The 14,500-nt window shown below is 34.1% G+C and overlaps 1 protein-coding gene across 1 annotated transcript in view; it reads right to left on the reverse strand.

Annotated features, from left to right (window-relative positions):
- Nucleotides 1–14,500, reverse strand: part of ERBIN (erbb2 interacting protein) — a 105,457-nt gene that overhangs the window by 22,743 nt on the left and 68,214 nt on the right. Inside the window, exons 18-22 of the mRNA XM_044663502.1 lie at nt 12,268–12,382; nt 9,722–9,902; nt 6,633–8,202; nt 2,847–2,990; nt 55–177 (exon numbers count right to left, since the gene is read on the reverse strand). Of these exons, the coding sequence (XP_044519437.1) occupies nt 55–177; nt 2,847–2,990; nt 6,633–8,202; nt 9,722–9,902; nt 12,268–12,382 (2,133 nt within the window). The remainder of the gene's footprint in view (nt 1–54; nt 178–2,846; nt 2,991–6,632; nt 8,203–9,721; nt 9,903–12,267; nt 12,383–14,500) is intronic.

Genomic DNA, 14,500 nt, shown 5'->3' on the forward strand with positions numbered 1-14,500 from the left:
TATATATATATATATATATATAGATACTATATTGTTTATTTCCTGAACACCTACTTTCTTCAAGCTGTCTGGAGGAACATCTTTGTGACTATGTGTAACAGATGAGTAGTTCTGCTGTGCTGAAAGGAATACATCATCTTGGCATGGATCTCCAGGACTATCACATGTCTGGGGATGCTTGAAATGAGGGGGAAAAATAAAAAAATTAAACAAATGTGTCTTTAAAAATGTTAAACCAATAAACTGATTCTGAAGTTAGGAAAGGGTGGTTGATTAACTGATAAGGTGGTATGAATCCAAATCAAATATTCAATCACTTCTTTATAGATATACCTCCAAAATTACATGGCAAGGTTTATTCTAACAAAGTATGCCTGTACCGTGAACAATATACACATAGAGAATGAAACAGATCTTTTTGATTTGAGTAACTGGTTAAATAATTGGCTTGATGATTTGAAAAGAGCTTATATCCTATTAAGGTAAGTAGCCTTACCTTAATGGAGGGGGGTGGGGCAGGATATCACAATAGTTTATTATCTATTTTTATACACCACAATAATGGCAAAGTCTAGATGATAACAAAATGTTTTAAAAGAAGCTGACCAAGTTTTGTGTTGGCGAACCTATGGCATGTGTGCTAGAAGGGGCTGCTCCGTGTGTGCCTGAGGACATTTTTCATATGACCTGCACCTCTGTCCAGCAGCCCAATGGGAGTTCTTCCTCCCTCCCCTGTCTGTAGTAAGGCAGGGGGCTCACAGTTTTGGCACTCAGTCTCTAAAAGAATTGTCAACATTGACCTAGGTAGTTCTGAAGACACCTAACCATTCATAACTGGTTTTAGATAAAGAAGCAGATTCTGATGTTGTTTCTTTTTTTGCCTTAAAAAAATTTTTTTTAATTTAGATATTTTCCTATGGTTATATGATTCATATTCTTTCTCTTCCCTCCTCCCACCCCTCTCCTGTAGCCAACACTTAATTCCACTGTGTTTTACATGTGTCATAGATCAAGACCTATTTCTATATTATTAATATTTGCATTAGGGTGATCATTTAGAATCTGATGTTTCAAGAAAAGCATAAAACCAACTTTGGGCAATTCAATACTAACTTAAAAGTTTTAGGAATCCACTTCACCCTAAAATCTCACATATCATTTATAAACCATTAAGTGTTTAGTTTGATTTAGAAAATATATACTAACTCTCTCAAATGTGGTTACTGGTTTAAACTAGCAAAGTCAACATTACATCTCAAAAATTACACAGCTGATATCTATTTGAACAAAGGCCACAAAATGAAGGTGTGTGTGTAAAAGAAGGATTTTTAGAGGGGGGTAGGGAGATGTTTCAGAAGTCTATTATTTAACTGTAATCTAACTCTTTCCTTATAAAACAATTATCAAAACCCAGGTGATAATAGAATTTTTAAGAAGTCCATTTCACCTTAAGATCCCACAGTTTATTTACAAAACCTTAAATATTTGGTTTTAAAAACTATGAACCAGCCCTACGCAGTGTGGCTGTGAAATTAAACTCTGATTTAGTATTCAAGTTGAAGTTTCAACCAGTTTTGAAAGTTCTTGTTAACACTGTTTCTCCGTCTTAAGATTATTTTTATGACATCTTACTGATTCATTTAAAGTACTAGTTTAAATTTCAAGTTTGAACTTGCAACCATTTTCTTAACCCTCAAAAAAGCAGAGATTATATATTTGTGTTCAATAAAAATCAAAATGAGAAATCAGGCCCTAGACCCAGAAAAGGAATAAACAATAAAAATAAAAATAATGGCAAGGTCATGGCTATCAGCCTATAATGGCAGAAGTTCAGGAAATTTAATCCAGCTCTGTTTTAGGATTTTCATTTCTCTCTCTTTTCCTCCCTTTGCCCCCCATATTTAGAACCTCAGGTAGGCATCTGTAGTTAAGACAATTAAGAAAGGGTCAGTTCCATTCAAGATAAAATGAACTCAGAAACCCAGGGAAGGGACAGAGGAAGCCAAGAGAAAGATGAAATCAAAAAGGAAATGTTGGATCCATATAACAGGGGCTAAGTAGGTCAATCCCTAAAATGAGATAAAGGTGAGATCACAAAGTCTTACTGAAGAGTAGATTAAGAAAAGATTCTATCGGGTAGGAGAGAAATTTTCACTTCTAGACCCCAAACTTCTTGTTACACCAGAGATTAATTGAGATGTTAATAAAGAACACTAAAATGGATCCTGGTTTATGTGCCTTTTGCCTCTCCTCCAACTTAGGGCAGCTAAGAATTACCAGTTAGGGACAATAAGGATGGGTATTATGGGCTGTTCATAGCATGTAAAATTTATCTAGTCTTATATTAAACTATATATAGAAAATTCTAAATATTTTTGACACAGTCTCAAAAACTAGGTTGTACTTTTAATCAGCTAGTTCTTAATTATCTAAATGTGATTCATGCTTTTCTTGGATTATCTATGACCTCTCCATTTAATTCCAGTCAGATTTTTCTTGCATATTCCAGCAAAGTTATTAGGGAATGAAAACAAATTTTAAAATTAGAAGACAGGGAAATACTGCAAAAATAAAAAAAATTGCTAAGTTAAAAAAGAATTTTTGAAGGAACTTTACTACTTTTCCCATATACCAGTGTGGATAACTGATAGTTGAACACATCACTCATAATCAAAATTCAAAGATAAGGATTTTAAATAAGGCTTGAATTTTCCATGCTAAACAGAAGCATAACTGGTAGGACATAAGGATTCCTAACTAAAAGTAGAGATAGCAACTTTATTTACAAAGGACAGAAGACTTTTTCTACTATGTATTGAAAAGACTGTTCTACTGTAAGTACTCACACGAAAAATGTGCCCACCAGAACCTCTTCCGTCTGCAACACTCAAGGCAAGACTGCCTTGGCTGCCATGCAGATCCCTAGAGCTGCCATAGTGAAAGCTGCTTACTGCAGCAAAATTGGAATTAAAGGACCTAGACAGCATGCTCTGAATAAAGAGGGACAGATTTAACAGAGATTAGTGCAGCATGCAAAATCCACAGGACATGTTATATACATAGTTATACACAAGCTTACTCAATGTCATGCAGAATATCATGCAAATAGTCAACTGTCAATGCTACTGTGACATAACTTTGGTGCCTTATTACAAATTATGACATACAAACATAAATTACATGTAAATAAAACCATTTACATATTGAAACATTAAAGGAGACAAAACATGAACAGTGCTTATTTATTTAATGTTATTTTATTTATTCGCAACATGTCTTATACAAAGAGTTAGGAAGCAGAAACTGAAGCCATATCTTAAAGACATTCATCCAGCCATATTTATAGCTATAAGCATATATATGCCACTTTCTTCAAGAAGCCTTTCCCGGTCCCCTTTATAGTGGCAGTGCTCCCTCCTCAAACCTTATATTCAGTCTATAATTATGCCTCTATCTATGTTGCCTTTCTCATTACATTTAAGTTCCTAGACTGTTGTCTTACATATACAAAACACTTAATGTTTATTAATTGAATGATCTTATATAAACATGTCAATGGATTAAAAAAAAACACTAGGAAAAAAACAACACCTGCATAAAGATTAACAGTGTTGGTATCTTATTTCCTAAAACCTCTGATAGAATTAAAGTACCCTGTGGGCAGGGAAGATTTGTTTTTGTCATTATATTTTCCAATGTCTGGCACATTTTAATGATTTTAATAAATGCTTGCTGATTAACTGACTTCTAAGAATAATTTTCAGAGGGTAGTGTCAGCTTCAGCTTTTTTTTTTTTTTTTTTGCCAAAATGATTTTCAAATATCATGAATGAAGTCATTGAGGGGTCATGAACTTTATCAGTGGTGTTTAAACAGTGACAAAAAAAATAGTTTGAAAATCTGAACTATACTGAATTGTTTCCTACATGAAAATCTTTTCTTTTAGACAAGAGGAAGGTTCTTGAGGTTAGGGTCTTGGTACTATGCATCTTTCATTTATTTCACAATATTCAACTTATATTCTAAAGGGCAAGTAAACATTTTAAATATTTAAGTACATACAAGATATATGCAGATAATTTGAAAAATCAAAGCCATCCTATTTGAGTTGTTGACTTCCCTTCATTTTGTCCTCTCTTCTGTGCTTTTGAAATACTTTTATTCTTACCACATCTCCTCCCTCCTCAATACAGGTCTTACCACATCTCCTCCCTCCTCAAAAACCCTCAATAATTATCTATTTTTTGCTAAAATAATTATCTATTTTTTACTAAAAAGAATCATAAACTCTTTTGCCTGACAAGATCCACTGTCTTCCACACCTTCAAAAAATATGGCTCTAAAATATCTTTCCAAGCTGATAACATCTTCCATATACTATGTCCCATCCAAACTTGACTAGGAGCTAAGCCCCTTAATCTCATCCTGTCCCTTCTTGACCCTGTGCCTATGTTCATGTCATTGCTTATTCTTGTCATCTCTTTCCCTTTCAAATCCTTTTTATTAAAGACCTAGCTTAGGTAACATTTCCTCCATGAAACCTTCCCTGTTTTCCCAAAGTGATTTCTCTCTTCTTGATGTTCTCATTGTTTGGATCTCTTCTATGCTCTCTTTGTATAATCTGTATAAGTTATTCTATTCATGTAGATGGCTCATCTATACTATTAGACTGCAAACTTAATTATTCAGCTTTGAATAATTAAGTGATTATAATTGAGTAATTAGTAAATATCTATTAAATTAGAAGCACTAAGTGTGCCAGATACTATATGAAGACCAGACTGTGTGCTCTCCTCTGAGAAGAGACAGAATCACAACCATTATGGTTTCGCTTCTCAACTGCCATATAATGTCTTGACTTAAGTCATTTCGACAATGCTTTCTCTTTCCTCATTAAGTGCATATCAACACTGCTACCTCCCCTTAACTTCTACTCTTCTTATGGTCAAACCTACATAATCCTTCTTGTACTTTTATTGATAAGTACCTGGCACTGCTGGAGGATGTCAAGATACCACACTAACTAGGCTGAATACAAATTTACTGTTTTCAAACATAATTGGATCCTCAGCGCTTCTTATTACAGATTCCCTATCTCATTTAAAAGGTGGCTACTCCAGACTTCTTCTCTTACTACCCCAATCTCTTAATTTCAGTTAGGAATTTCATTTTTCTATTGAAGTACTAACACACTTTTGAACAAGGAAAAATATACAAGAAATTTTAAATATTTTTACTAGTAGAAAATCCCTAGTTCTCTTTCTCTTAAAAAAAAAAAAATCCTTACCTTCTGTCTTAGAATCAATACTGTATATTATTTCCAAGGCAGAAGAATGGTAAGGGCTAGGCAATGGGGGTCAAGTGATTTGTCCAAGGTCACACAGCTAGGAAGTGTCTGAACTCAAATATGAACCCAGAGCCTTCCATCTCTGGCTCTCAATCCACGGAGGCACCCAGCTGCCTCCTAGTTCTTTTTTTCCCCCCCTAAGAGTAGGGAAAATAAGCAGGGTTTCTATATAGGCTAAAAAGATTTCAGGACATCCCTGTGTCTAATTCGACCTGCAAAATGTGTATTTATTATTTGTGGCTAAGACAGAGGAAGAAACTGTCTCATTTTTAAAAATCAAACGTTTTAGAAATTGAGCTAACTCCAAAGCCAAGGCCTTACAGATGTGAAAATTTTGTTCTTAAGATGAGGCTTAAGTCGACAAAGGAAAAACTAAGGATTAGTGAGAAATGAATATAGACTTTATAAAGTTTCACTAAAATATCATTATAAACATGATTGGTTATGGTACCAATACATTCAGCTACTTTTGTTTTATTTTTAATGGGTTATGTATAGAAAATATAAAACAGTAGATATATGATTCAACTTTAGGCAAAGTAAACACCTACTATTTTAGATTTTGCAATTGAGGCATTCTGTCCACTTGATGGCAGCATAGCCAAGTTGCATTTCTAGGGCTGATTTTTAACTTATATCATAAATTCATAGATATAGTGTCTACACATCCCAATAGCAATAATTAGAAGAAATCAATTAAGTAAGGATTATTGTCTAATAGGTCTCATAAATAGATTCCTAAAGTTTCTAATAGGCACAGAAAAAAACCCCACTGAAGTGTCAATAAGAGGATTAATTTATATAATGAGGCAACATGAAAACATTTATAAAAGCTATTTGCATTGATTTGTTTTGTTAATTATTATTTGAGATGTTAAGCAATGAAATCTTAAAATGTGATCAATTTCTCCCCTCCCCACCATTTCATTTTGATGGAAAACAGTAGGCAAATGTTAATGCAAAACAGAAAACTCTGAACTCCCAGGCCCATTAATATGTGTGGGATGCTAATATATGGGATGTTCTAGAGCTACCTCAATAGATTAGATCTACTAGTGAAAGTGTCTTAAAGGTCAAATGAATCAGAGTTGCAATCCTAGTCTTATGGAATCATAGAATTAGAAAGCTGAAAGTGACCTCTAGAGTCAATCCACACACCAAAGGAATTTCCAATATCATATCCCATCCCAGAATAGGCTTACATTCTCATTCTCATTCTCTCTCTCTCAAAATCATTTTGACAACAAATATAATTGAAAATGACATTCAGGAATAAAATGAGTTACCTTTTCTAGTTTTTTAGCCTCAATATGTCGTAGTACTTGTTCTCTCCAATCATGAGGGACTTTACTTTTTCCAGGAGGTTCTAACAAAGAATGCTCAGAACTGACTCTGGCATTTGGTCTCTTTGAAGGACTAGTCCGTGAATAATTAAAATCACTAATTGACATAGTTCTTTCTGGTATCTCATTAACAGAGGGACGAGCACTCTGAGGCCGAGGTACGTTGGGACCATCTATGCTATAGGCTCTTGCAGAAAGGGGTCTCTGTGACCCTGACATCATCAGTGGGGCTCTTCCCACTGAATGTAATTCTCGATATGTTAAATAATCCCCCTCAGGAATCTGGGGTCTCCTAGTAGGACCTGGGTCAACAAGATTTACAGAAGCGGTAGAGGAGATGCTACTTTGTCTCTGAAGTGTATTTCGGCTAGCTCCAGGAACAAGTCTGTCATTTGGTGGAACTGCCCACATCTCCATGTGCCTTGCTGGTCCCATCCTCTGATGTAAATTGTATGAAGCATTAGCTCTAACGTTGTTATGGTTAGAAAAATTCATATTTGCAGAATGTTTAGCATAATTAGGGTTTTCTGTGCTTTCTGATCTGAGAAGGCGAGGAGGAGGTAAACTGCCTTGATCACCTTGGGAATTCTGCTTGGAGTGCCACAAAGTATCCTTGACTGCAGCACTGCTACTGTACTGGACATTATATTGTGGGGGACCATAGAGTTGAGGTACAAACTGTGAAACAGGTGTTCCAGAAACTCTTCCTATATTAGCATCTTCAGGGTTATGATTTGAATCAAACTTATATATGGCTTTTGTACATGATATTAAGTCAGAAGATGAGGAAGAACCAGTAAACACTTGCAAAGGCTGATCATAGAGAAGTGTTGCTGACTTACTCCGGACTATGTTTTTTCCATCAATGCCAGAAGATACTGTTTTAACTGTTGAGTTTGGCTGCTGGGGTCCATTATCATTCAGAATTTCATATATTTTCAGTCCTCCAGTCTCCATATTTGTTATACTATGTGATTTTATAACATTTCCTACTGGTCCACTTCGTTGAGGAGACAAATCTTCAGTACTTTTGGACACACACATATCCACAGAAGGTTCAGGATCAAGGGCAGGGTCCTTTAGTTGTTCAGTTCTCAAAGGAGACTCTGAAAGGTCTACAGAATGTCCATTTAGCTTATTTACAGATTCTAAATTTAGATACTTATTTCCATTTTCCAAGTGCTCAGTTTCCTCTTTAGAATTATTGAGTAAGAGGCCTTTTCCTGATCCTAGTTCTTGTGTTTTCTTTGCTCTTTCCACTGTATCTGATTTAAATACATTATTAATTGTGAGTTTATTAAGATTTCTGTTAATTTGGTCTAATTTGTGAGACTCTTCAGTAGTGGTTTTTAGACCAACATCTTTCTCTATCAGAGCCAATCGTTCTTCAATGTTCAAATCATATTCAGTCAAATTGAAAATTTTTTTCTCATGGACTTTGCATTTTTCATCCATTGAGTTGCTTAAATCACTACCATTTTGCAACAAGCTATTAAAATTTTCATCTTCTTGCCTAAAACAAAGAACAACTCTTTGAAATGACAAAACACACTTTTTTAAGTATCAGCAATTAATTTCTAGTCATTTGTTTTTAGTTTATGAAGAATATAAACGTTTGTATGTTAAACAACAAATTTAACAGTTAAATGCATAGGTCAGTCATACTGTTGAATTTCCTGTTTTGTGGCAAATAAGGTAAGCAATCTCCACAGCTGCTTACATAACAGTAAAGGATATGAGAGTCAGCATGTGAAATGTATATATTTGCCCTTGATAAAGTTTTTAACTGGGGGTCCACAGTCAAAACGGTCTGTGTATGGGTTAACAGGGTATGGATGGGAAAATATTTCCTCTTTATTTTCATTAACTTTTAATAGAAAAATTGCATTTTCTGCAATTATGAATTTTAAAAAGCAACATTATTCTGAGAAAGGGTCTATATCTGACTGCCAGGGCATAAAAAGGATAAATAATCTTGCCCTATATCCAAATAATAAATTTAAGGTAAAAGCTTATGTTTCTTTTAGAACTAAACAAATTAAGAAATTCAAAACTATTATGCTTTGAAATTCCTTAAAAAATAGAATATATTGTAAAATATAAAATACTGTTCAATATTAACTTGATCTGAAATTTTAATTACTAGACTTTAGTGTTTAAGTGAAAGTTATTTCTTCTTTGCCTCGGAGTATTTAATTTGCACATTAATTAATGTGACCATAACATTATTATCATTGTTTATTGTTACCAGATCAAAATACCTACTTTTCCCTAGGATTATTTCTTTAAGTCACATCAATAAACATGGACATAAACAAACTACTAATTACATATATTTCTCTTTCAAGGAGGAGTTAGATTAAAAATATTGTTTTCTTCTTTTCTTTCTTGATTACAAACCTCAGCAAGTAATAATGGCAAATCATGATGTGAATTTGATATAATAATAATTCAAGATACTCCACCTTTCTTTTAAATTGGAAAATAATTTTTTTCAGCCTAAATTTGTGAGACTTATTATCAAAAGGCTACCAAAAATATAGAACAACTAATTACTCAACTACTTAGTCTATTTTGGCTATCCCTAACCTAGGGTCAAGAGAAACATGTTATAGGCCAAAACTTTGCATTAGTCTTTAGTTACATAAAAGGCACTAAGAAGGCTAAAACCTGGGAGCAGTGTGGTCATTCTGTGGATTAAGTCATAGTCCTAGAGACAGGAGATTCAAATCTGGCCTCAGACACTCCCTAGACCTATGTATTCCTAGTATGATCCTGGGCAAGTCACCCAACTCCCATTGTCTAGTCCTTACTGCTCATATACACATTCTAAGATGAAAGGTAAAGACTAAAAACTTCCATGTACAGTTATTTGTAAAATAAATAAGCCATACAACTAACTGTTTGAAAAAAAACCATAGCATTTAACAGTAGTAGGCCTTAATTTTTGAGCATTATTTTTATTTGATATCTTATAATATAAGATTACTATTACAAATATAAGCCATTTTATTGTAAAGAAGTTCACAGACCTGATTTTGGAAATGACAGAAATATTTGTTTCTTTCAATGGCGAGCACAATGAAATGTCCTGGCTACTATCAGTATTAAGAGAAACAGAATCTGACATTCGCGATGGAGACGAGCAATTGCTGTTATTTTGGTTGCTGTTGTGTGTAGCTTCATCTGATAAAGAATCAGTATCCTTATCATCTGGAAGAAAATTTTATTAGATCGGTTCAATATACCACCAAGTGATTTTAGGTAGAACATTTTACAGAAAAATAAAATTATATATCAATTTGAATCTTTTATTCAGATAGATAAGGACGACAAGTAGTTATATTATTAAACATATTCTAATATATATATCCTTTCTAATTCTGCTCATGAATCATATTAGGGACAGAGAAAACTGTTGATATACAACTAATAAGGAAGGCATCAAGTATTCCAGTAGAAAATAATAATGGAGATGACCAGTGATTAACAAGACATGATATTGGGAACTAGGGCACTCAAGGATTCTGCACTCATACACAAATGAAGCCTATGATGATGAATAACATGAACTAGAACTTAATTCAAGGAAGACAAATTGATTTTAGTAATTGAAATCTCAAAGGAATATGAATAATATCCTTCCAAGTCACCTAAGGGTCACAACCTTAGTGTTAAAAAGATTAAATTCTGCATCATTTATTTATTGACCCTGTTTATAATTATGTGATATTATCCTGTAACTCCTAAGTTATGGTTCTTTGTCTCTGAACTTGATTTTGTAAAATCTTATCATCCTCAGAGAAAACAAGTCTACCTTTGTTAAATTTCACTTTTGACAGTATCTGCTCCAATTCATCATATTCATCTCTACATATTCAAATTTGTTGATAAAAAATTATTATTACGGACACCTTTTACATCTACTATTATATGGCCTCTTTCGCATACTAAGTTATATTATCCTACTCAGGCCCCCTTTCCATTTTTCTCCCAACTTCAAGTCTCTTCCAGCTGATTTTTCTAGGGTATATATCTGACCAAGTCATCTCACCACCTACTCATTAGACTCAAGAGGTTTTCAGTTATATTTAGGACCTAATATAAATCCTCTGTTTGGCTTCTGAAATCTTTCACAAACTAATTTGATCCCTTCCTAGCTTTATAATTTTCCTATACATATGCTCTGATGCAGCTACATAGGCTACTTGATATTCATCAAATTCATATATTCTATCTCTACTTCTTATTGCTGCAGGGTTCCACTACACCTTTCTGTTTTACTGTTTCTAATCTAAGGAAAACCTGGCCACATTAAGTATGCTCAGGGCAAATCACTTATCTCAGTGTTCTAAGTAATTCTCTAAAATTATTAGTGGCAATTTCTATACCAGATCTTTCATTGGTCGAGTTTTTATTTTATTCCTTTTTTAGAATCCAAATAAAATAATAAGATACCAAGGTGATTAAAATTTTATGTAAACAGAAGGAGAATATGAAGTGCTCTTTAAAGAACAAAATATGAGTTTTAATGTATGAAGCCTGTGACATCTATTATGACTTCTAAAAAGTCTTTTTGGTTATTTTCTTCCTCATTCTTGGTTAAGTATTGGATAGATGAAGGTGACAATTTTAGCAAATATGAGAAATTTCTATGTTTACTGTACTTTTCTATTAAATGTATGATTAACAATGTAATCTGGTTTATAAACTCCTATCTTTCTTTTCTTACTAAGCAATCTGAAGTTGTAATTTTATCATAGTGTTATTGCTGTTCCTCCCTCAAATAATCTTGACCATTTTCTCCCTCTACAGCACATGGATTTCTACATTGGTGATAGATTCATATAATGGATTATTTCATTTCTCCTTTTATCTGGTCTATTGGTTTTCATCAAGATAGATACATAATTATTCTCAATTTATCTAGTAAGGGTTAGTTAAATTATAAGAAGTTTAAGATGCCAGGAATTGTATACAAATAAATGCCTTGGTATGTAACGGAATAAACACTGGAGTATTTGGGGGAGAGGGGGAAGGAACCATAATGAAAATTTCCACCAGGTAATGTTTCTGAATAACTAAGATTCTTTTTCATTTAATATAATTAGAAGGTCAAGTCAGGATGACTTACTCCTGTAAGCATCCTCCCTTTGTCCTACTGGCAACTCTGGAATCATTCACTAATTCTTTCTTTGTGGAGTTTCTAAGTATGACTAAATCATAGGTATTTCAAGTATCTTTCTAATAAGATGTGATACTGTTAATAATCAAAACATTAATTTGCAAAAGTGATGTAAGGAAAAAGCAACGTTTTATAAATTTTTTCAATATACATCTACTGAATCATATAAGAGAAAGTTAAATGAATAAATTTCATGGAGAAGAACTGACATAACCTTTCTTTAAAGTGAGGAAGACAAGATATGAAAGCTTTTAGAGAGTCTAATTATGAAATATTGAATCCCAACTAAGTTTTAAAGTAGTGTCATTGCTTTAAATTACATTATACTCAGGAAATCTCAATGATATATTTCCCCAATCATTAATTCTTTGTATTTTGTTTCAATTATCTAACCTTTTTTGTTATTGCTAAGTGCCACCACTTTTGGCTGATTAATGGAAGTTTCAATTAATGGTGGTCGCATCTCTGCCATTTTCATCTCTTCATCAGAAGAAAGTTCTTCAGACTCCTATTTAAAAAGGAAAAATATTTACTGAAACTTCACATGAGCATCTTTAGAATTTTTCAAATTAAATGTATCAAGGTAAAAGAATTACAAAAACGGAGAGGAAGAAGGCATATGATACAGTTGTTTATTGGAATACATATTGATACAACCACAAGTAACTTTTAGCACACAAGGCAAAAGGCACATTGGCAACTTCTCTTTAGCATAACAAGTAGGAAGATGATATTGGTCTATTGATCTTGTTCAAAAGAATTCTGTCTTTTAGTGCTTTCTTACTTCTCCACATTTGAAAGATGTTTTTGGCCAATAATACTCTGCTTTATACTTCCCATTTGGGAATTTTGAAGGTTCTCACCTTCAAATGACCCAGCTCTCCTATTCTACTGATACTCTTTCTGACCTATCAGTGAAGTTTTCTACACTAGTCTCCATTCAATTGAATCACCACAATTCGATAGGCTGCTATGAGAAAGGTATTATGTTCAGTGTTCAATGATGTTCAAAGATGAAGAAGACATATTACTTTTCCTCAGTTGACAAGTAAGCATTTACAATGTATAAGGCGTTTCGCTAAATGTCTTTGATACAAAGAAAGGCAGAAGACAGTCCTTGCCTTGGAGTAGTGATGACAAACCTATGGCATGCCATCCATCCCCACCCCAGTTTGTTACTGGAAAGGCAGGGGGACTTGGACAGAGCTGCTCCCCTCCCTCTCTCCAACAAGCCTGTTGACATTTTTTCACACTCCCTGTTCTTCCGCCCAGCAGCCTTGGGCAAGGCAGGCACAGGGGGTGAGGTAGGCAGCTCATAGGTGGCAAAACTAGAGGGGAGCCCAGTGCTCGAGCTATTTCCCTCACCCTCTCTACACTTGCTCCTCTGCCCAGCAGCCCAATGGGAGCACTTTCTCCCTACACTGTTTGGGTAAAGGGGGTAGGGATGGAAACAGCAGAACTAGGTGGAGAGGGGGAGAATGGCATGCAGTTCGCCATCACTAACCTAGAGGAACTTACATTCTAATTGGTGAAATGAATCATAAAGATGGTAAAAGTTCTGTGGCTTCCAATATTTTATTAGAGTGACTATTTTCATTTTTGATTTGCTAACAATAGTTAGTATAAACTATATATATATATATGTGTATATATATATATTCATAAATAAAATAAAATATAATATAAATAAAAATATAAATAAAATAAACAATATATTTTAAGTATTTTTAAGTTTATTTTTTCAATATAGCATTTGAGTACTTTGAAGTACATATAATCAATATCAATCTTTTTTTTTTATTTTGGAGTAATATAAGTTAAAAATACATTTGTTCTAATGAAACTGCATACCCAAAATCTATACTATGGAAATAATGCCACTGATTGTTTAAAAATTATGGGACTTTCCTTAATATTCTGTCTGATTCCAGAAAAAGGAATAGAAAAAGAGCCATTGCATAGTGCCAAAGAATCACAAAGCTAATCTTCATAATGCCTAGAGAGCACAAAGGTCAAAGAGACCAAATCCCAGTGGGATTAATATAATTTTGAGCCAAGACAAAGGATTTGAGGTTGTTTGGGGTTTGAGGTTGCAGTTGTTTTGACGTATGTCAGAGACCAGACTTCCCTGAGCCCCATCAAGCATCTCACTTTGGCTGCCATCCTGGCTCCTGTAATCTAGTCCCTTTTCTGTCTTTCATAGTGTTGCAAACCTTCTGTAGTGCTGGCTACTGACTGGGTAACTGCTGTGATAATTAGATTAAGTCTACACTGCTCATCTTTAGATTTAATCACCAAAGGTGTGAGTACCTTCCAATTCTGGGAAGTCCTAACAAACCTGTGCTAGAGTGAGTAACGAATCAGAATCAACCAACAACCCCCTACACTTTCTATGAGAAAGCATCTATTGTGATTGGACATGCAGGCTAGGGGAAGGCACTGGAAGTGACACATACGTGACCCCTTTAAAAGAGGGAGTTGAGGGAGTGAGGCTGCTTCTGGTTTGGTGAAGGGTACCTGAGGGAGCTTTGCTGGTTCGTTACCTAGACTGTTCCACACAGTGAGTTTAAAGACTGAATCTTCCTGAACTTCTATTAAGAAACTTCCTTTTATAGACTCTGTGAAT

Source organism: Gracilinanus agilis, chromosome 1 (assembly GCF_016433145.1).
Source record: "Gracilinanus agilis isolate LMUSP501 chromosome 1, AgileGrace, whole genome shotgun sequence".
NCBI classification, from domain to species: Eukaryota; Metazoa; Chordata; class Mammalia; order Didelphimorphia; family Didelphidae; genus Gracilinanus; species Gracilinanus agilis.